Below are 26,535 nucleotides of genomic sequence, written 5' to 3' on the forward strand. Positions count from 1 at the left end.
ACAGAAGTGCAGTTCTCTAGCATCAGCAGGGCACTGCAGATCAGTGGTGTAAGTAACACATTCTGGTTTTGATGGACCAGGTTTTCTCTGCCCAGTTCCTCACGTGATGAAATGAATCTTCTCTTGACCAGTATGGATACGTAGACCTCTCCAAGATGGTTAAGAGCTACGGTGAAGAACCAAGTGGAATGACAGGTGAGGAAACTTATTTTTATTCCTAAATATTTCTACTGCCATTGTGTTATTTCTTCACCTGATTCAAGTCACGTTTTCCAGATGAAAAATCAGGAGCTGAAATCAGGTAGGCATTATCCTTGGGTGAACTTAACATGTGAGCTCAGCTTGGCATGTTGGGTACTTTGTCAATAAAATGTTAGTTGTGCTTAATCTACTAGAAGCAGTGATGTGTTTTGCTCAGTGTTAGAACTTTGCTTAAAGTTGTGTGATTTGAGAGCAAAATACCCATTCTAATTTGTGTTCTTATCATTCTTTTATCAGGGGGGGAGCATCTGCTACTGCTGACATCTGATTTGTGTGGTTGAAAATATGGTTTCCTGACAGAGGAGTGGATGGTATTTTTTTAACAGCAGATCTTTATTAAATGTGCCATCAGTGGTGGTTTTGGAAAGATGAGGAGGGACCCACTGCAGGGCAACTCAGTGAAGCTGAAAATGTAAGTTCTGTGCCATTGCTATTTTATTTGAATTACAAATGCAGATATATATATAGATATATATATATATTTGTCAGTCTCCCACTGTGAGTGTTTTTAAAAGCTGGAAGATTCCAATGAACATTACATGATGAAATGTGATGAAATGAAAAAGACTGTTTAAAACCACCCAACATGGAAAGCAAGCCAAAATAATAATTACCACAAAACCCCCAAACCAAGTGCTTTTATATATATATGTTTAGTTAATGTCCTCAAACTGATCAGAGAAAGTAAGAAATACATGCCAATCAGGCAGCTTCGGCCACATTAGTTGAATGTTACCTTTTATCAAGGCTGGAGACTTGCTTTGTCCTTAGAGAAAGAGAAGTAGTACTGGTAACTTGTTTGTCATTTGAATTTGATCAAAGTTAAACCAGAAATGTTCTGTGCTGCTGAATGGTTTTAGTAAACTTTGAATGGTGGTTTGATTATTTTGCTGGTCTGTTTTGCTTAGAAAACCAGTTACTGTAATGAGACTGAAAAAATGTTGTTTACTGTTGATTCCTGATGCATTATCTCTGATTTAAAGAGCTTTGTGAATGATTTTGGTACCAACTAACTCAGTTAAAGTGGTTTAATGTGTTTCTTCCTTTATTCTGTGTGTTCTCTCTTCTCTTGAATATTACCATTTCCTTCCAGTATTTGAAGGGGGCTACTAAGAAGGCTGGAGAGGGACTGTTTGTGAAGGCCTGCAGTGATAGAATGAGGAGCAATGATTTGAATTTAGAGAAGAGTAGATTGAGTTTGGCTGTTAGGAACAAGTTCTTTACAGTGAGGGTTTTTGACCACTGGAACAGGTTGCCCAGAGGTGGTTGAGGCCCCATTCCTGGAGATATTCAAGTTGAGGCTTGACAAGACTCTGGGAGACCTGATCTAGTTGAGGATGTCCCTGCTCACTGCAGAGGGGTTGGAGTAGATGACGTTTAGAGGTCCCTTCCAACCCAGGTGATTCTATGATTCTCTTCTTATATTTGAGACTATATCTGTGGTAGGACTCAAAGTCATAGTATCATAGTATCATTCAGGGTTGGAAGGGACCACAAGGATCATCTAGTTCCAACCCCCCTGCCATGGGCAGGGACACCCCACACTAGATCAGGCTGGCCAGAGCCTCATCCAGCCTGGTCTTAAACACCTCCAGGGACGGGGCCTCGACCACCTCCCTGGACAACCCATTCCAGGGCTTCACCACTCTCATGGTGAAGAACCTCCTCCTCACATCCAGCCTGAATCTCCCCACCTCCAGCTTCATTCCATTCCCCCTAGTCCTGTCACTACCTGAGATCCTGAGCAGTCCCTCCCCAGCCTTCCTGTAGGCCCCCTTCAGATACTGGAAGGCCACAATTAGGTCACCTGGGAGCCTTCTCTTCTGCAGACTGAACAGCCCCAACTCCTTCAGTCTGTCCTCATAGGAGAGGTGCTCCAGCCCTCTGATCATCCTTGTGGCCCTTCTCTGGACACTCTACTTAAGAATTTTGATACATCTTGACAATTCAAGCTACCATGTATGGTTTCTAAGAAGATAGCCCAGTGTAAAAGACATAAGAGTTGTCAAAGCTTTATTCATCAGATCTTTGTTCAGCAAGTGCATATCTATGTTCATTTTATACTGAAAAGGAAACCATAATGCCTGTCTGAAGCTTGAAGCTTGTGTTTTCCTAGTAATTTTAGAATACCCAGATGGTACCTAATACTGTTTCATAGCTGCTTTTGTAAAAATATAGTCCTTCAACTTACGTTGTTGAGTACTGTTGAATATTGTTGAACTGTTCTTAGGAAACAGGGGGGGCATTTCTGGCTAGTGCTATGGGAGACAAAAGATGTTTGGATGGACAAGTTCAACGTAGCCTCAGTGTGAACATGGCTTGTTCCTTTTAGCTTGGCATTGGAAAATGTATTTATGGTTTCAGCTTTATTTTTTTGTTTAAGAAAGGTCTGTATTACCAATTATTTCCTAAAAAAATCATAGAATAGTCTGGTTTGGAAGGGACCTCCAAAGGTCATCTAGTCCAATCCCATCTGCAGTAAGCGGGGACATCTTCCAGTAGATCAGGTTGTCCAGAGCTCTGTTCAGCCTCACCTTGAATATCTCCAGGAACAAGGCCCCAGCCACGTCCCTGGGCAATCTGTTCCAATGTTCCACTAGAATAGAATAGAATAAACCAGGTTGGAGGAGACCTTCAAGATCATCGTGTCCAACCTATCATCCAACACCACCTAATCAACTAACCCATGCAACCAAGCACCCTGTCAAGTCTCCTCCTGAACACCTCCAGTGATGGCGACTCCACCACCTCCCCGGGCAGCCCATTCCAATGGGCAATCACTCTCTCTGTGTAAAACTTCTTCCTGACCTCCAGCCTGCACTGCCCCTGGCGCAACCTGAGACTGTGTCCTCTTGTTCTGGTGCTGGCTGCCTGGGAGAAGAGACCAACCTCTGCCTGTCTACAACCCCCCTTCAGGTAGTTGTAGACAGCAATAAGGTCACCCCTGAGTCTCCTCCAGGCTAAGCAGCCCCAGCTCCCTCAGCCTCTCCTCATAGGGCTTGTGTTCCAAACCCCTCACCAACTTCGTTGCCCTTCTCTGGACTCACTCCAGCAAGTCAACCTCCTTCCTAAACTGAGGGGCCCAGAACTGGACACAGAACTCGAGGTGTGGCCTAACCAGTGCAGTGTACAGGGGCAGAATGACCTCCCTGCTCCTGCTGGCCACACTGTTCTTAATGCTGGCCAGGATGCCATTGGCCCTCTTGGCTGCCTGGGCACACTGCAGGCTTATGTTCAGCCTACCATCGACCAGCACCCCCAGGTCCCTCTCTGCCTGGCTGCTCTCCAGCCACTCTGACCTCTACCTCATGGTGCAGAACTTGCTCCTTAGTACAAGTTAGTTTGTCTGTTATCTTTCCAATGGGTTTGTCTAGAACTAGCATTAGTTTCCTTTTTACACCCAGTAGTGATTTATTTACATTTTACTACTTTCTGTTCAAGAGCTGTGAAAAATTTTTAAAGGCATAGCCTAAAACTACCACATGTGTATATCTGAAGAGCTGAGTGAGGAGGTGCTTGTGGATTTTGTTTTGCTTTGTTTTCAAAGGTGAAGTTGAGACTGCCACAGGAGTATTGTTTCTGATCAGTGCTGAAATGAAACAGCTGTTTGCTTTAATTGGATATGTGTTGAACAGCAGTATCCAGAACTGGAGAGCAAACCTCTGAGCATATTGCAGCCCCTGGCTAATTGTTCAGAGTTTCCTTTCAGCACAGCCCTGCTCTTCTAAATCATTATGTTATTACAACTCCATTTTCATCTTGGGTAGGGGGGAAAAAAGCCCTCATCCACATCAGCCTGCAGACTGATTCAGATTTAACATATCCAGAACCAATGACTGTAAGTGACCTGCAAGTCTGGCTATTGGGTTGTGAAAAATTATTTCCTCTTTCATAGTAAAGTAATTTTCAGTAAGAGTAATTGACTGTCTGAAAAGACAGGTCCCTAGAAAAAATCCTCTGTAAAGTTCAGGGCATTCTCTTACAAGTAAGTGAAAATGATTCCTATCAGTTGGTTGTCTTAGTGTTCTCTTATGTCCTACAGAGCTGTATGCTTTGTGTGCAGGCATATGTTTTAATATACTCTTGTTGTGCTTAGTACTAGCAACAGAAGATACTGCCCATGAGTATGTCCAGGAATGCAACAGTGTGCTCTTGCAGCCTGGAAGGCAAATTGCATCCTGGGCTGCATCAAAAGAAACATGGCCAGCAGGTCGAGAGAGGTGATTCTGCCCCTCTACTCAGCTCTGCTGAGACCTCACCTGGAGTACTAAGTCCAGCTCTTGCTCCCCCAACACAAGAGATGTGGACATGCTTGAGTGGGTCAAAAGGATGGCCACTAAGATGATCAGAGACCTGGAACACCTCTCCCATAAAGACAGGCTGAATGAATTGTGGCTGTTGAGCCTGGAGAAGACAAGGCTCTGGGGAGACCTTAGAGTTATATTTTAGTATGTGAAGGGGACTTACAGGAAGGCTGGAGGAGGACTGTTTAGAAGGCTTGTAGTGATAGGACAAGGGGCAGTGGTTTGAAACTAGAGCAGGGGAGATATTAGGTTGGACATAAGGAGGAAGTTCTTTACAAGGAGAGTGGTAAAAAACTGGAACAGGTTGCCCAGGGATGTGGTTGAGGCCCTGCCACTGGATGGGGATCGGTCTCTTGTTCCTAGCAACAAGGGAACAAGAGGAAATGGCCTCAAGTTGTGCCAGGGAGGTTTAGGTTGGATATTAGAAGTAATGTTTTGACTGAAAAGGTTGTCAAAACACTGGAATGGGCTCCCTAGGGAGGTGTTTGAATTCCCAGTCCTGGAGGTGTTTAAAAGATGCCTAGATAGAATGGGATAGACCAGAATAGAATAGAATAGAATTAACCAGGTTGGAAAATACCTTAGAGATCACCGAGTCCAACCTATCACCCAACACTATCTAATAACTAAACCATGGCACCAAGCACCCCATCCAGTCTCTTCCTAAACACCTCCAGTGATGGTGACTCCCCCCCTCCCTGGGCAGCACATTCCAATGGCCAATCTCTCTTTCTGTGAAGAACTTCTTCCTAACATCCAGCCTAAACCTCCTCTGGCAGAGCTTGAGACTGTGTCCTCTTGTTCCGGTGCTGGTTGTCTGGGCGAAGAGACCAACCCCCACCTGGCTACAACCTCCCTTCAGGTAGTTTTAGATGTGGTGCTGAGGGACATGGTTTAGCACCAACCTTGGTAGAGTTGGATCATGGCTGGACTCAATGATCTTAAAGGTCTTTTCCAAGCAAAACAATTTTATTCCAAGTTGTTCATCGCTGGCAAAATAATCTTCCTATAGACACAAGTATTTTATGGCCTACTCAGTAACTGATATCGCTAAATAGTGACTCATTGCTGCGATTCACTTCAGATTCTGAGAGTTACCAAGGTTTGCTTGTCTTCTGAATCATTATTTGTAAAAGCTATGAATTAGTTTATTATGAGCATCACTTGAGCAGAACAGAACCTTGATGTTCTTTGCAAGGAATAAAAAGAGACCACACCATACTCTCTGCTTCTACTTCAATTAGCAACCACTTTCTACGCAAGATGAATGCAGGGATTAGCAGCTATTGCAGATGCCACCAAGTACAAAGGCTTTGTGGCAGAAATGGGGGAGTGAACGAAAGTAATCTTCTTGCTTTATGGCTTATAAAGCTGTAAAATATTTTTGACAATTCACAAAGCTCAAATGGACTTCTGGTTGTCGTCTGGCTCAACCCACCTCCTCCTCAAGTAGGGTTACCTGAAGCAGTTTGCTCAGGGCTGGTTTTAGTCAGGTTTTGAAAATTTGTGGTGTTTGAGATTCTGCAGCCTCTGTGAGTGACCTGTGCCACTGCTTGAACCTTGAAGAACCTCAACTGCTTACTGTTGAAAGAGAGGGCGAAAGTAATGAAGGACTTTGGGACAATTTGAAGATGTCTGTGCTTTCAAAATAGGACCAATGTTTCTGAATTTTAACAGAATACAAGTGTTCCATGATGTTAACTGGTCATCACTAGGTGTTACCTGAGGAATATTGGGTAAATAATGTAGGATGTGGGTAAAAAATTGGTGGGATGGCCAGGCCTGAAGAGTGGTGATGAACAGAGTTAAATCCAGAGCCTGGTCACTGCTGATGTTCGCAGGAGCTCAGTGTTGTGGCCAATTGCCTTCTCGCTCTCTACAACTCCTGAAAGCAGGTTGGAGTCAGGTGAGTGTTGGTCTTTTCTCTCTAGTAACAAGTGATAGGACAAGAGGAAACAGCCTCAAGTTGAGTCAGGGGAGGCTTAGATTTATTTAGAATAAAACCTTTATTTATTTAGAATAAACCAAACCAGGTTGGAAGAGACCTTCAAGATCATCGCGTCCAACCCATCAACCAATCCAACCCACCCAAACAGCTAACCCATGGCACCAAGTACCCCATCAAGTCTCCTCCTGAATCCTGATTGGAGATTAGAAGACACTCCTTCACTGAGAGAGTGCTCAAACACCGGAATAGGCTTCTCAAAGAGGTGTTTAAAAGATGCAGAGATGTGCTGAGGGACATGGTTTAGCATCAGTCTTGGTAGAGTTAGGTAATGGTTGGAGTCATTCATCTTAAGTCTTTCAAGGCAAAGTGATTCTATGATCTGTGGACTGTCTTCATTGCTTCCCTTCCTTGTCTGGATTTTTCTTTTGAACACCATTTTATTTCTTCTATCAGATGCAGATTTAGTGTCTAGCACAAATACAGGTTGGGCAGTAACTGGCTGGAAAGCAGCCCTGAGGAGAGAGACTTGGGGGTGCTGGTGGACAAAAAGCTCAACAGGAGCTCTCAGTGTGCACTTGGAGCCTGCAAAGCCAATCAGATCCTGGGCTGCATCAGGAGAAGTGTGGCCAGCAGGTCGAGGGAGGTGATCCTCCCCCTCTACTCAGCCCTGGTGTGACCCCACCTGGAGTACTGTCCAGTTCTGGAGCCCCTATTACAAGAGGGATGTGGAGGTGCTGGAAGGTGTCCAGAGAAGGGCCACGAGGATGATCAGAGGGCTGGAGCACCTCTCCTATGAGGACAGACTGAAGGAGTTGGGGCTGTTCAGTCTGCAGAAGAGAAGGCTCCGAGGTGACCTAATTGTGGCCTTCCAGTATCTGAAGGGGTCCTACAGGAAGGCTGGGGAAGGACTTCTCAGGATCTCAGGTAGTGATAGGACTAGGGGGAATGGAATGAAGCTGGAGGTGGGGAGATTCAGGCTGGATGTGAGGAGGAGGTTCTTCACCATGAGAGTGGTGAGACCCTGGAATGGGTTGTCCAGGGAGGTGGTTGAGGCCCCGTCCCTGGAGGTGTTTAAGCCCAGGCTGGATGAGGCTCTGTCCAGGCTGATCTAGTGTGGGGTGTCCCTGCCCATGGCAGGGGGGTTGGAACTAGATGATCCTTGTGGTCCCTTCCAACCCTGAATGATACTATGATACTATGATAGTTCAACCTTAGCGATACTGTGATAGTTAGCTGGAAGACAAGGCTGCCATTAGAAATGAAGACAGGCAGCCTTCTAGAAAAGTCTTTCCTGGATGCTTATGTGGTTTTTTGATCTTTGCAGCTATCCAGAGAGGAGACAAGAAAATGTGACTGTGTGTTTTATTAAAACGTCTCTGTTCTCTTTTTTGTCCAGGTCTGCAATTTGTGTTTTGTGTATCCCATTTCCGAGAGGGCTTTTGTGACTCCTGAGCTTGGTGCTGTCAGCCTCATGTTAACAAACTAAAACAAAAAGCTGATTTTCAGGAAGCAAAATGCCACGAAAAAGGAAAACTGGTGGGAGTCCTTCTCGGAGGAATGACAATCCTGATGGAGCTGCTCTTGCTGCATCCCAAGGGGACCCACACCACTCAGTGTTACAAGCAGCCTACAGTGTCAATAAGGAGGAGCTCTTCAACAGCATGTCAGAGATGTTTTCTGACCTCGATCCCAGTGTGGTGTACATGGTTCTGTCTGAATGTGATTTTAAAGGTAAATAATGTAGGGTTGACCTTACAGTTTTTTCCACACTCAGTTCTTAACTAGGGCCACTCCAGAAAAGTTGGTGTGGGTGTTGCAAGCATATTTGTGAGTTTAGCTTTTAATGAGTAGGTGAGTCATAATATTTTGAGATTTTATAGCTCTTTCCATGCAAGATTCTCCAAGTTTGACAAAGTTCTCTGAGGCTGGTAATTCGCAGTAGCAGTGTGCTCCGTTAATGGAGGTGCAGCTTGAGTGGCTTGTTCTGTGATACAGAGCAGGTGGTGGCAGAGTTGTGAGGAGAATCAGAATCTGGTTTTCCCAGTTGCTTTCTGTGCTGTATCTCCTATATATATATCAACTCTTTTTGCAGGTGAGGAATTTTGTGTTCTAGATCATACTCTTTTAAGACAGTGGTGCACTGCGTGTGGTCCGGCCAGTGTTTGCTTTGCCTTCGATACTTGAATTGAGCTTCTCTTTTACTTTCTGTTTTGCACTGTCTTGTCATCTCCACTGAGGATTACTTTATGAGGGATAAATTCTGTTTGTCATGTTGAATTCTCCAAAGCCTCACTTGAACTGGGTTTCTTCCCCTGTATTCTACCAAGCTACATACACACCTTCTCCTGGCAGACTGTTTCCACGTTAGTGCCCAGTCCTTAGCACAGCTTTGACGTTCTGTATACAAATTCATTTGCTTATGAGAGAAGTAATGGATAAGGTGCTGGATAGCAACATCTGAGGAGTCATTTGGCAGGGGAGTAAGTCATACACAGAGTATTTTAATCAATTAATACAATCAGATGTGATTAGTGGAGATTTTTCTAAGAATGTTTGCCAAGAAGGCAGAATTTGGCACTTTTTTATATGTGTGGAAGCTAGGTAGCCATTAAAAGGACTGCTTTTATTGCCATTTTTACCTTACTTCAATTATAGAGAGTTCATAAATTAATCTCTCACACTTGCTGTTATGATTGCTGTTCTTTTTAAAGTAGAAATGGATGGAATTAGTGATTCATGCTTTGAACACTTAAAAGGTTTTAACTGTATCCAAATGACAGTGATCAAGAAGCTCATTGGTGAGTTCAGTAAACAGGCCAAGTTCATGGTTGTGTTTTACTGTTAGCAGTAGTTTAAAAGTTTAAAGATTGGTATCTTTTCATATGAGTAGCCCTAAGTTGCTCTCCTAGAGCAGAGAAGATAGAAGGGCAAGGAAGATTTTATTTAGTGTGTACAGATTCAGGCTTTTGTTACACTGTCTTTCAGGAAAACAGAAGCTTAGCTTTAGGGCTCAGATGACAACTTGTGCCAGGTTTTCATTTTGCTCATGTTGGTCACAGGCAACCTATAGTCTATTTAGTGGCTTTACAAAGAGTTAGGGCAGATACTGGATTTTTCAGGTAGTGTTAGATATGATGTTTCAATCAGGCCTAGCCATAATGAATGTATTTTACTTACTTATCTCTTTAGTGCCCAGTAGTGCTTTTCAGTGTTTTTGTTGTAGATGTAGTCTACCTGGACTTCAGCAAGGCCTTTGATACCATCCTCCACAGCAAACTCCTGGCCAAGCTGTCAGCCTGTGGCTTGGACAACAGCACTGTGCTGGCTTAGGAACTGGCTGGAGGGCTGAGCCCAGAGAGTGGTGGTGAATGGTGCCGCATCCAGCTGGTGGCCAGCCACTAGTGGTGTGCCCCAGGGATCAGTGCTGGGCCCTGTGCTCTTTAATATCTTTATTGATGATCAGGATGAGGCTATTGAGTCCATCATCACTAAATTTGCAGATGACACCAAGCTGGGGGCAGGTGTGGATCTGTTAGAGGGTAGGAGAGCTCTGCAGAGGGACCTCGACAGGCTGGACAGATGGGCAGAATCCAGCAGCATGAGATTTAACACATGTAAGTGCTGGGTTCTACACATTGGCCACAGCAACCCCATGCAGTGCTACAGGCTGGGGTCAGAGTAGCTGGAGAGCAGCCAGGCAGAGAGGGACCTGGGGGTACTGGTTGATAGTAGGCTGAACATGAACCAGCAGTGTGTCCAAGTGGCCAAGAAGGCCAATGGCATCCTGGCCTGTATCAGAAACTCTGTGGCCAGCAGGAGCAGGGAGGTCATTCTGCCCCTGTACTCAGCACTGGTTAGGCCACACCTTGAGTCCTGTGTCCAGTTCTGGGCCTCTCAGTTTAGGAAAGATGTTGAGTTGCTGAAATGTGTCCAGAGGAGGGCAACAAAGCTGGGGAGGGGTTTGGAGCACAGCCCTGTGAGGAGAGGCTGAGGGAGCTGGGGTTGCTTAGCCGGGAGAAGAGGAGGCTCAGGGGAGACCTTATCACTCTCTATAACTACCTGAAGGGAGGTTGTAGACAGGCGGATGATGGTCTCTTCTCCCAGGCAGCCAGCACTAGACCAAGAGGACACAGTCTCAGGCTGTGCCAGGGGAGGTTTAGGCTGGGTGTTAGGAAGCAATTCTTCACAGAATGAGTGATTGGCCATTGGAATGTGCTGCCCAGGGAGGTGGTGGAGTCACCATCACTGGAGGTGTTTAGGAAGAGACTGGATGAGGTGCTTAGTGCCATGGTTTAGTTGACTAGATGGTGTTGGGTGATAGGTTAGACTTGATGATCTTGAAGGTCTTTTCCAACCTGGTTAATTCTATTCTATACTATTCATTTTACACAATTTTGCCTCTCTAAGGTGTCATTGTATATAACAATTGGAGATATAGGTTAGAAATAAATATCCATTTAGAAATAAATACCTATTTATACACTCAATTCTTACATTTTTCCAGTTAAACTTTATAATTTGTAGGCATTTTGCCATGTGTCTGAGTTCTGCCCCTACCTGTAATAAGGAAAAACAGATCAAGGGAGTTGCAGTAGAAGTGTTAAAAGGTGAACTGGTGAACTATCTTTTGGTTGATTCTTTAGTTTTGATAAATACCCCTTCAAGTGAAAAAAAACAACAAACAGGCATTCACATCAGCTTCTGTTCGTTCAGCTGACCATGCTTTTCTCTCTTTATCTTACTCAACAGTAGAAAATTCTATGGACTATCTGCTAGAGCTGTCCACCCATGCCAAAGGAGCAGCATCTTCCAAAACCTTGAGTTTGGATTCAATAGCACCCTCGATAGCTTTTGTTAATCAACAAAGATCTGTTGCAAATGAAAGAATGGGGGAATGTGCTGCAAAACAAAGTAATGCTGAAGAAGGGAGAGAAGAAGTCCTGTCACCTGATGAGCAGCTGACTGAGGAGCTGGATTCCTTAATAGAAAATGCCTTTCAGAGATGCAGCTTGAGTGATGAATTGCTTAATTCTGCAAATGACCAAATAGTACATCAGCACTCTGTGGAATACCATGACTTTAATGAATTTCCTGAGTGGGAAAAAGCTGATTCAGGTTGCAGTGTCCTGTGTTTCCCACAGCAAACACAGACAAATAATGAGGTTTTGGAAAACAACTGTTCTCAACTGCCATTGAGTCAGCTGAGCATCCAGAAAAGCTCACCATCTGCATCAGGTTCCTCTGCGCAGGTACTGGAAGATACTGATGTCTCAGAAACAGATGGTCAGCATGATGTAGCTTCAGAAGTCTGTGAACAACAATTGAATGGAGAAATAGCATGTGGAAATTCTGATCAGGCACAAGATACTGTTTTGGATCAAAAAAATGTGATTGCTGTTCCTGGTGATTCCTCCCAAAGACCTCTGGAACATGGAGCAGCTGTCACTGGAAATCCTGATTCAAGGTGCCTGCAACAGCATCAAGAAGTAGTCACTGACTTTAACAGCCACCAGAGCACTTCTCTTCCAGAGGCATGTGTCTCTCCTGAAACATCCAGTTTCATAACACCAAAACCTGCAGATTTTCAACAAACTCAGCAGAGCTATAACTTAAATATTTCCTTGCCATCGTGCCAACCTCAACAACACTGGAATCTCATGGCTCCCGTGTTTTATCCTTCTAGTGGAAGTCCCACCTTTGTGACCCCTGTGGCTTTTGGTCCAGGGCAGTGGAGGAGACCTGTTTCAGGCTGTAGGACTTTGGAAAAAGGACTTTATTTTTCCTCTCCAGTGGTTTCAAATGCCTGGGATAGCAACCCTTCTCAGAAGGTATGGGGAAATCAAGATAGAAGCTCAAAATTGAGCCTCTCGCAAGCGCAGCAGCCACCTGTTTGTCACATGATGAGAAAAAAGATGCACCTTATAGGTCAAGTACTTGTTCTTCTCAGAGGTGTTCCAGGATCAGGAAAATCATATTTGGCAAGGTAGAACATCTATATTGTGAGCTTCTAAAAGAAATTGCTTAATTGTGGACAGGATTTACTGCAGGCAGAGGCAATGTTCTGACATTTGTAAATAGTTATGCTTCTACCCTAATGAGCAGCTAGATGATACATGCAGCATGATGAGTAATAATTGCACAGAGCTGAGCTGCTTATAGCTCTGTGACCTCTTGTGGAAATTGAAATAGGAGGAGTTAGCTTTAATTTCTGTTGCTGGCCAAAGGAGTTTGTATCATAACAAGATCACTGCAGTGGTATTAGCTCTGCTGTGTTCTTCCAGTCCCTGTTCAATTCATGTGTTTCCTTCCAATAACATGCAAGGCAAAAATTCCCTTCCACGTTTGAATTCTGCTGCCTAAGTAGCACAGGTGGAACTTCTAGGGTTGAATTCTTAGTTTCTTTTCTAACTGTCCAAAATCCTAGATTGAGCTTAGATTCCTGGCAGCTGAAATATTTGATGCAGTTAAAAACTGTATGTGTATTTGTCAAAGTATCCCACTAGATGTAGATGGAAAAACGCCTCCCTTGTGACTTTGAAATGAAACTTGTAGGGAGCCTCTGTCAGCTCTTTTCCCTAGATAACCTCAGCTTTTGGAAAAGGAGGGAAATTACTGTAGGTCATCTTTGCCTGGAGGCTGATTTTTTATTTGTATTATTTCCTAATCCTTACCTGAATTTGCTGCTTCCATTCCATATAATCTTGGCTTTGTGCAAGAGACAGAATACTTGTATGTATGGTAGCAGATACCGGGGCTGGGCAGGAGAAGGGGGAAAAGCTATTTACTTCTTGATTTTTCACAGGACTTTGCTTGAGGATAACCCAGATGGAGTAATTCTGAGTACTGATGATTACTTTTGTAAAAATGGGCAATACCATTACGATCCGGATTGCTTAGGAGAAGCACATGACTGGAACAGGAAACGAGGTGAGACATAAAGAAGGGATTAGGTTGCATGTTTACAGTTCAAGGCTTGGGTGGTACTTAAAAAGCTGCCTGTCTTGCAATGCTGGTGTCAGAGGGCAAACATGTATCCCATCAGAGAAGCGTTTTTCAGTCTCTGTGTGGAAAAATAATATGAGCACGACCTTAGAAGTCCCCTGTCCATCGCGTGCTGTGCCATTAAAAATGCCGGTGTCATTGTCAAAAGGTTGTTTTGTCCCCAGCACTCACTGTGCTGTGTATTTTGGGTTGTGTCCCATTTCTGGAGTGGTGATGTCTACCATCTCCCAGAAATATTTACTCTGAAATGAGTCTTTAAATATGCATTACTTACATATATAAGTAATGAGGATGTTGATACAATTAATGCGCAGATATTTTCCTCCTCTTGATTACTTTTTTCTCTTGAGCACTAAGTTGGCAAATGTAAAATGAAATTCTAAGAGCAAGCCAGAATAAATGATTTTTTTTTTTCCTTTCCATAATCACTATTTTTTGATGGTGTCTTTCACTAAACTCACCATAGGATAATTCTTTTTAAGCTTTTATTTCACAGAATCGCAGAACTTTAGGGGTTGGAAGGGATCTCGGAAGATCATCCAATCCCAACCCCCCTGCTAGAGCAGGATCACCTAGAGTAGGTCACACAGGAACATGTCCAGGCAGGTTTTGAATGTCTCCAGAGAAGGAGACTCCACTTCCTCTCTGGGCAGCCTGTTCCAGTATTTTGTCACCCTCACAATGAAAAAGTTTTTCCTTATGTTCACACGGAACATGCAATGTTCCAGCTTGCACCCATTACCCCTTGTCCTATCATTGGACATCACTGGGCAGAGTCTGGCTGTGTCTCCTGACACTCACCCTTCACATACTTATAAACATGAATGAGGTCACCTCTCAGTCTCCTTTTCCAAGCTAAAGAGACCCAGCTCCCTCAGGCTTTCCTCATAAGGGAGATGTTTCACTCCAACATCTGCACTGCACTTTTTCAAGCCATTCCATGAGGCCCTTCTTGAGCTGAGAGGCCCAGAACCGGACATGCTGTTACAGATGTAGCCTTACCAGGGCAGAGTAGAGGGGAAGGAGAACCTCTCTCACCACTCCCCTTCTAATACACCCAAGGATGCCACTAGCCTTCTTGGCCACAAGGGCACATTGCTGGCTCATGGTCATTTGCTGAGTTTGAACCACGATCACTTTTCTACTGTCAGATTTCTAACCAGTGGAGAAACGAGTTAATAAGAAATGTGTGGTTCAGCAATAACTCTTGATTATTCAGACAGGTTGTAACATAGCTAAGGAAACATGATGCTGTATCTCAAAGGTAGTGACTCTAAACATTCCATTACTGTGTATTTAAATTACAATAATTCTTTTGATTTTTCATATTTCATGCAGTTCACAGAGTGGACTAATCTTAAGACTCTTAAAAAAGGCAAGAATTTTGTATGCAACAAAGAAGTCCACTTTAAGGTGATCATGTAGGTTTTCTTTTAGTTTAATTTTACTGATTGATTAGTCATTCTTGGTGCATTTTCCATCTGCATTTTCATTTCTTGATTACCATACACATGTTAATTCAAAAGAATAACAGTATCTCAGTAGCTTTACATGTAAGGGGAGGGGAGGGGGAGATTTCTAAAGTAGAAGAGAGCCTTGAAACAGGTCAAGCTGTGGCAAGGGTTCTTTGCACCGTGGTTAATCATTAAGGATTATCTACTTTTAACAAAAGTATTACCAATTTAGAGAATCAGAATAAATCTTGTCTGCCCACCTCAATGAAATTAACTCCATCACATTCTTTTGTATGTGTGTTTCTTTCAGCCAAAGAAGCGTTTGAAATGAGAATCTCTCCTATAATAATAGACAACACAAACATACAAGCATGGGAGATGAAGCCTTATGTTACTTTGGTCAGTATTACATTGTGATCAATGTGAAAAGGGATTATTGACCAGTGTGGTAACAACAGATGTTTTAAAAGGAGATTGTCTTTCTCAGGCTAGTTGTTATTGCACAAGGAAGTCTGGAGTCAGGAAAAAATTGTGATGTGGAATCGTATTACTCAGTGTCATCTCTGTGTGCATCTGACTATTGACCTGGCCTGCCTTCTGAGTGACAAAGCCATGTGCTTTGCACTAGAGAGCAAAAATAAACATTATTGAGGAAACAAAGGTGTCACCAAGGTCAGAAAGGACTACCCTCCATTTCACTACCAGCTTCACTAGGAAGAAAAGAAGGGTTTTAGCTGTAGGTGCCTCTCTTCTAAGGGGAACAGAGGGTTCCTCCTCTTAGGAAAGTCTGCTACCTTTCTGGGGCTTGGGTTAAGGACATAACTAGGAAACTCTTAGCTTGCTATGCCCCTTAAACTATTATCTGTTAGTGCTCTTCTGTGTTGGTGGAGATGAAGCCCCAACTTTTAGGTCAAGAGCAATCAAAAGACTTCAGAGCCATGGGATGGTTGGTGAGGGAGACGAGCACAGACTATTTTTTCCTCTCTCAGTAGCAGACAGTGACATTGGAAGAAACAGATGGAGATGGTCTGTTAATACAAAGCTCTGTCTGGTGTCACCACCACAGTTTTGGGTTTTTCAACAATGGGCTGGTCTACACAGCAGTGGGCTTGTGGGCAGTGCTCAGTAACAGAGCTTGAAACTAGCCTTGAAGATGAGAGGCCATGGTTAGAGGGACAGGGTTCTAGTGTTAGAGCAATCAAGATGTTTCTCTGAGGTGTGCTGGGTACAAGTCTTAAGGACAGGATCCACAGGCTCCTGAGATAATAGCCAACAGGGAAACAACAATGAAATACCTCAGAGGAGTTAAGGGTATTCCTTTTAAGTAGGTGACATGGGCAGCTACCCAGCTGTTCTGGTTAACAGAAATATTTTGGAAGAAATGTTCAAAAAGTGGATCTGGGATTTCTCCTAACATGGTATAGAAACACACTGAGAGTGTAGTGTATAGAAATGATCGCTTTTGAGCAGATACTCCACATATGATGCATGTAGTAATGGATTAGTCAACAGTGGGCCTTAGCACAGGTTATTTTTGTTCATAGTTTTAAAATGGTTGTTATCCTTGCATGTAATAACAATTGTCAGCTTAAGGGTTCTTTCATAAATGTGGTTCTTGATTTTGCTGTGTGCTGAAACAAGCATACAACACAAATTCTTCCAGGAAGTACAGGGTTTGGCAAAGTGCTAAGAAGTTGTTCTGCAAACAAGGAGAGGGAGAAACAGCACAGTACTCACAATGTTTCTTCTGGTTAGATTTTGGGCTCCTTTTCTGGCATGATGAAACTTGACCATGTAAGGACCATTTACTTGCAGCCCACTCAAGTTTCTGCATGTTTCTACAGTAGCTGTAGTACTGTAACTAGTTGCTGCCTCACATCTGGTCATCTCTGAATGTAAAGCAGTGAGCTTTTCTCTGTCTTGGAGAGGCTGTGTAGACATGTGCATGCTTCACCTGGAAGGAAGTGTTGTTCTGTAGTCTTGATTCAGAGATAAAACATTTAAAGGCATGATATAAAAGTGATTTTATTTCCTTTTGTTTTTTTTGTGTGACCATGGCACACATTTAATTCTGCAGCAAGAGATGTGTCTGTGTGTGTGTGTGTATATATATATATATGTCTTTAAACATCATAATTTCTGTGAAGTGGATCACTGAACAAAAGTATGTTATTCCAAATGTGTAACTGATTTTGAAAAGTACAAAACCCAGCTTTACAGCAGCTACTTGTGTGCTGCTTCACAGAAATAAGTGGTGTGGGTTTTTTCCCCATCTTCTTGTATTCAGGCTCAGCAGTTCAAATACAAAGTCATGTTCCGAGAACCAGACACTTGGTGGAAGTTTAAACCAAAAGAGCTTGAAAGGTAAGAATGTAAAAGGAAATTTTCATCTTACAGTGCAGCTTTTTCACAGTCTATAAACTATGCTTCTTAAGAAGGTGGTGCTTAATAGAGTGCCTGGTAAAGTGGCAAGATAACAGTAGAGATTTTTGCAATAAGTAGCTTTTCAATATTTTTTGCTACAGCATTAACTTTTAGGTGACTTTATATGTATTGTGAGGGGGGTTTCTGTCATTTTAATTAGATACAAACTATATTGTTAGTGATAGACACTGCCTTATGTTTTTGTGATTGTAATTGTTTTGCGTTTGAGGTACAGCAACACCGCCCCTTTGGGCTGCAAAAAGGATGTCAGGTTGTGATTGGTTTTACATCCAGCAGCTCTGTTGCCTTACTTGAAAAACTTTCTGCTGTTGCTGTTTAAGGTGATCAGCACCTTGTGGCCTGAGAGGGATTAACCAATGTGCATCACCAGTGTTGTTTACTTTAGAATCAGTCACAAAATGTTAGGGTTTGGAAGGGACTTTATTTAGAATAAACCAAACCAGGTTGGAAGAGACCTTCAAGATCATTGCATCCAACCCATCAACCAATCCAACCCACCCAAACAGCTAACCCATGGCACCAAGCACCCCATCAAGTCTCCTCCTGAAAACCTCCAATGATGGCGACTCCACCACCTCCTTGGGCAGCCCATTCCAATGGGCAATCACTCTCTCTGTATAGAACTTCTTCCTAACATCCAACCTGAACCTCCCCTGGCGCAGCCTGAGACTGTGTCCTCTTGTTCTGGTCCTGGCTGCCTGGGAGAAGAGACCAACGACTGCCTGTCTACAACCTCCCTTCAGGTAGTTGTAGAGAGTGATAAGGTCACCCCTGAGTCTCCTCTTCTCCAGGCTAAGCTATCCCAGCTCCCTCAGCCTCACCTCACAGGGCTTGTGTTCCAAACCCATCACCAACTTTGTTGCCCTTCTCTGGACTCGTTCCAGCAAGTCAACCTCCTTCCTAAACTGAGGGGCCCAGAACTGGACACAGGACTCGAGGTGTGGCCTAACCAGTGCAGTATACAGGGGCAGAATGACCTCCATGCTCCTGTTGGCCACACTGTTCCTGATGCAGGCCAGGATGCCATTGGCCCTCTTGGCTGCCTGGGCACACTGCAGGCTCATGTTCAGCCTACCATCGACCAGTACCCCCAGGTGCCTCTCTGCCTGGCTGCTCTCCAGCCACTCTGACCCCAGCCTGTAGCACTGCATGGGGTTGTTGTGGCCAATGTGCAGAACCCGGCACTTGGATGTGTTCAATCTCATGCCGTTGGACTTTGCCCATCTGTCCAGGCTGTTGAGGTCTCTCTGCAGAGCCTCTCTACCCTCCAGCAGATCAACTCCTGCCCGCTTCCAGAGCAGGATCACCTAAAGTAGATCACACAGGAACGCATCAAGGTGGGTTATGAAAGCCTCCAGAGAAGGGGACTCCCCCGCTTCTCTGGACAGCCTGTTCCAGTACTCTGTCACCATAAAGAAGTATCTCCTTGTGTTGAGGTGGAGCCTCCTGTGTTCTAGCTTGTACCTGCTGTTCCTTGTCCTATCACTGCACACCACTGAAAAGAGACTGGCACCTTCATCTAATTTATCAGATCATCTCAGATATTTATAGATGTTGATAAGATTCCCTCTCAGCCTTCTCTTCTCCAGAATATGCAGCCCCAGGTCTCTCAGCCTTTCTTCATAGGAGAGATGTTCAAGTCTCCCAGTCATCTTCATAGCTCTCTCTTAGACTCTCTCCAGCAGGTCCCTCTCTCTTTTGAACTGGGGAGCCCAAAACTGGAGATAGTATTCCAGGTGTGGTCTCACCAGAGGAGAGTAGAAGGGGAGGAGAACCTCCCTAGACCTGCAGGGCACAATTTTCTTAATGCACCTCAGTATACTCATTGGCCCTCTTGGCAACAAGGGCACACTGCTGTCCCATGGATAACTTGCTGTCCTTCTGGAGAGTCATAGAACCATTACTCACAGCCAAAATAGGCAAGATGTAAGCAGGGCGTAAGTGAACAGGTGGTGGACGAAAAGCTGGACATGGGCCAGCAATGTGCACTTGCAGCCCAGAAGGCCAACTGAATCCTGGGCTACATCAAAAGCAGTGTGGCCATCAGGTCAAGGGAGGGGATTCTGCCCCTCAGTTTTAGTGAGACCCCACCTGGAGTCCCATGTCCAGCTCTGCAGTCCTCAGAATAATAACGATGTGAACCTGTTGGAATGGGTCCAGAAGGTGGCCACAAAAATGATTCCTTCCAACCCAAAGCATTCTGATTCTATGAATAATAAGGCAGGTAGAAAATCGTTGTGATGCCAGGTTCCAAGGCTAAGATAAGTGGCTCAAAGTTCATGAGTAGCCTGATGCCCATCCAAGATGAATATGAGGGCCACTACTATTTAATGTCCCTTTTATGACTTACATGTCATGTCAGAGTGCACTCTCAGCAGATTTGCAGATAATACTGAACTGAGCAAGAGTTGTTTGTTCAGCCTTAAGCAGAGAATGTGTAAGAAGGATCATACTGTCTTCAGCCACCTTTTGAGAGGTTACAGAGAAGGTTAAAAAGATCTCTTCTGAGAACTGTGCCAGGCAGAGGACAAAGCAAACACAAACAAGTTGGAACTTGGGGAATTTTGATTACATAAAAGGCAAAAACCACAAAACTTTGAAGGTGCTCAAGAAGCGTGCCCAAATAATTAGTAGGCTTTCAAAATTTGGCAAGACAAATCTCTGGGCAACTTGATCTAGCTCTGTGTCCTCTGAGAAGGAAGTTGGATTTTGTGACCTGTTTCAACATAAGTTATTTTGTGATGTTGTAATACACGTTGTCATCTCAATTTGCATGCTTAGCTTAAGGTTGGCCACTTTCCAAGTGAGGTATAGAAGGTTATTTTTTTTTTTCCTAGAACAGAACTTAAACTTTTTCTCCTCCACCTTCAATTTCCCTTTTGCAATGCCTGACAGAATTCATTTGTTCTAGTAACTGCTTCTGAGCACATTCCTTGGTGGTGTTTAATGGAGTCAGTGAGAATTCCTAGCCAAATGTTGTCCAAGATAGTGGATGAATAGGTTTTTCTCAAGGAGTTCTTAGAAGAAAGACTGATTTCAGAAATCTTTGATACCCAGTTTGATATCCTGCATCGCTGCCAGGATCTAATGTGGTGCATTTCTGATACTTACCTGAAGAAGATGCTTTATCAGTCCCTGGAGTACTGCATCCAGTTCTGGATCCCCTATTACAAGAAGGATCTGGACATTCTAGAACATGTCCAGAGAAGTGTCATGAGGATGATCAAAAGGCTGGAGCTCCTCTCCTATGAGGACAGACTGAGAGAGTTGGGGCTGTTCAGTCTGGAGAAGAGAAGGCTTGGAGGAGACCTAATTGTGGCTTTCCAGTATCTGAAGGGGGCCTACAAGAAAGCTGGGGAAGGATGTTTTGGGGTAGCGATAGGATTAGGGGGAATGGAGCAAAACTAGAAATAGGAAGATTCAGATTGGATGTTAGGAAGAAATTCTTCACCCTGAGGATGGTGAGACACTGGAACAGGTTGCCCAGGGAAGTGGTAGAAACCTCATCCCTGGAGCTTTCTTTAAGGCCGGGCTGGATGTGACTCTGAGCAACCTGATGTAGTGTGGGGGGATGGGGGGGTTGGAACTAGATGATCCTTGTGGTCCCTTCCAACCCTAACAATTCTATGATTCTAAAACGTCCAATTGCAGAACAGGGCCACCAGGTGGGGTGGAGAAGTCAAGCAGAGCAGTGATTTGTCTGAGATACACCCTGTTTGGAGTGCCTTAGTACACTTACACAGGAAGAATCGCTGCTTCATAGCTTTCACACGACCACTCTGAACTCGATTAGTTTTGCTGTAAACATTGTAAATTACTAAGTTACTCTCTTGTTGTGATGCACAAATCTGAAATGTTTTTTTTTTCAGTGTTTTTGTTTTGTTTTGTTTCCTTTATTTTTATTTCCTAGGCGAAACATTCACGGTGTATCTAAAGAAAAGATCAAACGAATGTTAGAGCGGTACGAGCGCTGCCTTTCTGTTAGCTCAATACTGAATTCTGCAGTTCCAGACAAATCAGAAGCTGCTGGCTGCAGTGAAGATCCTGGTCAGGAGGAAAGCCATAGGTTAGATGCTTTTTTTGACTTGCTTTGTAGTCTTAAATCAAAAAGGCTGAAAATCCAGATTTCAATAGCGACAGAACCTGGATAATGCTGCTGAATGGTGAATGCCTTAAAAGAAATAGTTAAATACTACACAGAAATACATCATAGAGGTTCCTTAATTTTGAAGCATTTCAAGACTTTTAGAGAGGAGCAATCAAGGGATCTGGTCAAACCTTTTTGACGCTTTTGGGAGCCTCCCAATATTGCTGTGTGTTAGTTTTCAATAAACCAGTCTTGATTTGCTTTCTCTTACCTTAGAAATGTGCTGTTGGATGTAGGTTGTAGGTACAAAACAGTCTATAAAATGCTTTTTGGAAGACTAGTGTCCAAAATATGAGCAAATTATTATTTCTGAGTTTATGTATTTGGGTTAGATGATGTCTTTGTAGGAGAAGATTAATTCTTTGTGCAGTTGCAATGAGTTATCTGCTTGCTTTTGAGTGTATTTAATTTAGGCTTGTCTATGCTGGCTGTATACATGACTGTTTTGTAATGCCTAATCATGAACAGTGCTCTATGTGCATTATAATAATGCATAGGAAATAATGTCATTGTAGTTCTTACTTATTAGTTTGTAGTTTTTTCATGCTTGATATATTTGTAATGAAGTGAGCACTGATAATTAATGAGTATGGTTGATCGTGAGCAATGGAATGACAAGGCAGGGTACATCCTCTCCTAGTTAACCTCTGAACTTTCTTTAGCACTGAGCCATCAGGAGAGAGCAACAGTCAATAAATAAAAGCACATTTACCAGGTTTACTGAGCTGAAGGAGGAAATGTCTGACAGCAAAGTGCTTCAGTACATAACTAAATGCTGGGAATGAAGGAAAATAAACCCCTGAGGAAGTATTCTTAGCCCCATGCTGAAGTAAAAAAGGGATACTTACAAATGAAAGTTCTTTGCTTAGCTCCTTTCTTTAAAAGCAATGTTGAGGTTAGGGCTAAGTCATCTTAAATTTGCTTTCCTCTCACTGGAGTACTTCCAGCTGGATGATCAGTATCCTAAAAGGTGCTTTCTGGTCTGTAATTTGAAAACATTAAATAGCCAAGCCAAAATTAAAAATGTGGACAAGCACTTAAAGAAGGTTTGAAACAGGTTTTATCTTTCATTCCAATTTGTATTCCAGAAAGAGAGAGGCACATTCTGATGTAAAAGAAGAAAATCCTTCTGCTTCTGATGTGGAGCCTCTTGAATTAGCTGATGATAAAACTTTTCCCAGTACTTCTCCAACATTCAAAAGTAACTGTGATCCTGAATGTTTTCAGAAAGAGGAAAAAGAACTGGAACGTAACTCTATGGAACACAGTTCTGAGAACAGCACTGTTCAAGATGGCTTGGATGCTTACAGCGTAGAAAAAGAGCTGCCTTTGGAGGAGAAAGAAGAAAGGGGAGAAAACCCAGAAAAAAATACTGAAAACAAAATGGATGAGGCTGATGTGACTACTACTGAAGAGCCTGTGGCTGTGCATACAGGAGGGATTGAGGAACAGAGTGATAACAACATTCTCAAAGCTCAAAATGAAATTGAACTGTCTGGTGAACTATGTATGGAGCCAAGCAATTCAGCTTCAGACACACCAGGAAAACCAGAACTACTGAACTTCCTGGGTGACTGGCCTGTAGAGCAAACAATGGGACAGAGAGTCAAAAGAGCTAGAAGGATGGAAAAATCTCTCAACAGTGATAAAGAAGGTAAAACTCCCACTCAGCAGCATCTTGAGTTAGGTGAAGAGCAAGTGGGCCTGACTGAGACCTGTATTGTTGGAAAAGGACATGAGGAAGGAAATCTACCCTCTAGCTGTTCCTCTGAAAATTCAAATAGAGCTCTGTCAGAACTGCAAATGGTAGAACATTGGCCTGTCTCAGGCTCATTAGAACAGAGACAGCAAAGGTCAAGGAGGATAAGAAAGACAAGTGCAAGTCAGTCTGATGAAGGTAAAAATGCTGAAGGTGACATTGACAGAAATACTCTTGAGACTGTAGATGTGCTTCATGGGACACCTGAGATCACTGCAGAGCCAGCAAATACAGAAAGTTTGCATATCATAACACATGTGCACCAACCTGAAACAGTAGCCAGTGAAACAGTAGGAGAGAAAAAGCCCCAGCCAAATAAGAGAATGAGGAAACATCACAAGTTAGCCCTGACTTTTGCAAACAATTTGCCCCATCCCAAAGAAGGGGAACACTTGTCTGTGCTTAACTCAGCAGAAGAGAAACAGGAGGTGTGTTCATGTAGACAAAAAAGTAGCTATTCACAGACTGAATCACAGGACTTTGCTCTCCTGTGGAGAATGGAAAAGAAAATGCTTTTTCCTGAGACTACCAAAGTGTTGCATGGCAGACTAGATGGCTTCAAACCCAAAGATGTAGCTAGTGCCTCAGATTCTCAGGAAAAAATACCCTATCGAGTTACATATGATAAAAGCACATTTGTGGAAGAAAATGAGCTTATCAATATTGATGAGTCTGAAAAGCTCAGCATGCTCTGTAAGCTCTTCGAGTCTGTTTCATTTGAAGCACTGAAGGATCTGTATGAAAGATGTAACAAAGACATAGACTGGGCCACAGGTCTGCTGTTAGACTCTGATGAGAAGTTATGCAAAGATGTTGATGCTGAACGTTTTCAAGTAAGAGAAGCTGAGCCAGTTGGTGCAAACCTTGATTTCAAGACAAGTACAAACTATGGTGAGAATCTCAAAGACCACGAGCAAGCACTGCAGGTGATTGGGGCTGGTGATGTCTCTGAGCCTTCAGAAGACAAGGACTCATCAATCAGCCTTGCAGAAAGTAGGGCTACCAAGGCAACTGTGATGGATCCTAATTTGTCTGAGTTGTTGGCTGCTGCCTCCTTCAATGAATCAGCAGAACTGCTGACTTCTGGAGATACAGGTCCTAGAGCTGATGCAGCTGGTATCACTGAGCCATCTGTTCCAGGGAAGCAAAGGACAGAGCCTGAGTGCCCTGTTGAAGAAGCTGTAAGTCAGCCATCAGTCTCACAACTTGATGCAGGTTTCTGTATACCCGACACTGTCCCTCATGGTCCTAACACGACTTCTGCTGATTTGAAATGTGAATTAAATAGTGAAAGTGATTATAACCTTCCAGAAAGCAATGCAGGGGATCCCACAGTGACTGCTTCCTTGCTAGGAATGGATCATACATCTTTGGATGGTCCTGGGAGTGATAAAGAACTGGAAATGCCTGAAGACACACAGGGGAATTCCAGGGAGATGTGTGGTAAAGAAGAAATTGGAGCTCAAAGCTGGGATGAAGCTAAAGCCAAAATACAAACCCCTAAACGATCATCACACGCAGCATTCAGTATAGATTGCCTTGAATTAACTTTGCCTCCTGAACTGGCACTGCAGCTGAAAGAAATATTTGGGCCTGTTGGCATTGATGCAGGTATGGGCATAACTGTCTCCACATTTTTATTAAACACCTCAGTTTGGGAAAGAAAACCTTTCTTACTTTCCCTGTGCTTTTTTCCCTTCATGCTTGACTTTTAGGGAGCAGATTCACACAGTTCCTCATGATGCTTTTGTTTCCTTCTGCCTTTGTCTTCTTGTACATGCACATACATTACAATCATAAGAAAATGTACTGGCTTATTTGCATGTTGAGCAACAGGCCTTTGAGCCTATATTCAGACTCTGAGGGGATATTGAAATGATGAGGAAGATGCAAATTATGACTGGTTAGGAAGAAAGAATGCTTTAGGCATTAGTTAAATTGGGGAAGGAAGAGATGAATGGTTTAGGGAGATGATAAAGTGCAGCTATACTTAAAAGACGAAAACAGACTAGTCTGCTGAGAGACCGATAAAGGCAGCTTTTAGCATCTTGAATGTGCATCATGAAAGTTAAAGACTGGTAGAAAAAAGAGGAAAAGTACAAGGAATATGCAGCTTGCTTGGGTTCTCTGTTTCTTTTTCTTTCTTTTTTTCCCCCCCTCCTTTTTTTCCTTATTTCTCCTACAGATCACAAAATTGTCATGGTTGGAAGGGACCCGAAGGATTGTTTAGTTCCAATCCCCCTGCCCTGGGCAGGGGCACCCTCCACTAGATCAGGTTGCCCAGTGCCACATCTGGCCTGATCTTAAAAACATCCAGGGATGAGGCTTCCACCACCTCCCTGGGCAATCTGTTCAGTGTCTCACCACCCTCATGGTGAATAACTTCCTGATGTCTGATCTAACTCTCCTCTCTTCTATCTTGGATCCATTCCCCCTAGACCTATCATTACCTGAGACCCTATGAAGACCCTCACCAGCTTTCTTGTAGGCCTCTTCTCATGCTGGAAGGCCACAATAAGGTCTCCTTCTCTTCTCCAAATTGAAAAACCCCAACTGCCTCAGTCTGTCCTCATAGGCTCCAGCCCTCTGATCATCCTCGTGGCCCTTCTCTGGACACGTTCCAGCACCTCCAGATCTTTCCTGTAATAGGGGGTGCAGAACTGGATGCAGAATTCCAGGTGGGGTCTCACCAGAGTGGAGCAGGGGGAGAGAATCACCTCCCTTGACCTGCTGGCTATGTATCTTTTTATGCAGCCCAGGATGGGATTTGCTTTTTCAGCTGCAAGTGCTTGCTGCTGGCTCATGTTGAGCTTCTCATCCACCAGCACCCCTGAGTCCTTTTCTTCAGGGCTGCTCTCAAGCCAGTCGCTGCCCAGCCTATATCATGTCTGGGATTGCCCTGAGCTAGATGCAGGACCTTGTTGTGAAGCTTAGGATGTCTGATGTTGTGATGGGTTTGATCTCTTTGCTTTCCATGCCTACCTCTTCCAAAATACAATTTAAAAAAGTTTATTTTTAACAGGGAAAAAAAAAAGTTTTGTTGTGTCTGCAATATGCCCTGGCTTTTTATTTAGGATATAGGTACTTGCCTTTCTGGTTGTGAAAGAGTGAGAACCAGTATCAGAAAGCTCTTTTGAGGAGAAGATGTTATTATGATCCCAAGATACTTCCTGATATTTCCATTAGAGTTAGAGGGGATGCTTGGGATTTGCTTG

General features: G+C 43.5%; 1 protein-coding gene across 5 annotated transcripts in view; it reads left to right on the forward strand.

The window, feature by feature from the left end:
* The window catches only part of N4BP2 (NEDD4 binding protein 2), a 46,966-nt gene that overhangs the window by 5,822 nt on the left and 14,609 nt on the right, over positions 1 to 26,535 (forward strand). For 4 of the 5 annotated variants that reach the window (XM_068137587.1, XM_068137588.1, XM_068137589.1 and 1 more), the window contains exons 2-10: positions 81 to 195; positions 499 to 673; positions 7,910 to 8,244; positions 11,263 to 12,496; positions 13,316 to 13,440; positions 15,280 to 15,368; positions 17,257 to 17,333; positions 21,325 to 21,480; positions 22,650 to 24,931. In XM_068137587.1, the coding sequence (XP_067993688.1) occupies positions 8,028 to 8,244; positions 11,263 to 12,496; positions 13,316 to 13,440; positions 15,280 to 15,368; positions 17,257 to 17,333; positions 21,325 to 21,480; positions 22,650 to 24,931 (4,180 nt within the window). In that variant the 5' untranslated portion in view covers positions 81 to 195; positions 499 to 673; positions 7,910 to 8,027. Of the gene's footprint in view, positions 1 to 80; positions 196 to 498; positions 674 to 7,909; positions 8,245 to 11,262; positions 12,497 to 13,315; positions 13,441 to 15,279; positions 15,369 to 17,256; positions 17,334 to 21,324; positions 21,481 to 22,649; positions 24,932 to 26,535 lie in introns of those variants that run through there. The other variant, XM_068137592.1, reaches the window with a different exon arrangement.

Source organism: Melanerpes formicivorus, unplaced genomic scaffold (assembly GCF_026170545.1).
Source record: "Melanerpes formicivorus ecotype bairdi unplaced genomic scaffold, bMelFor1.0.p_v2 SCAF_4, whole genome shotgun sequence".
Lineage (NCBI taxonomy): Eukaryota > Metazoa > Chordata > Aves > Piciformes > Picidae > Melanerpes > Melanerpes formicivorus.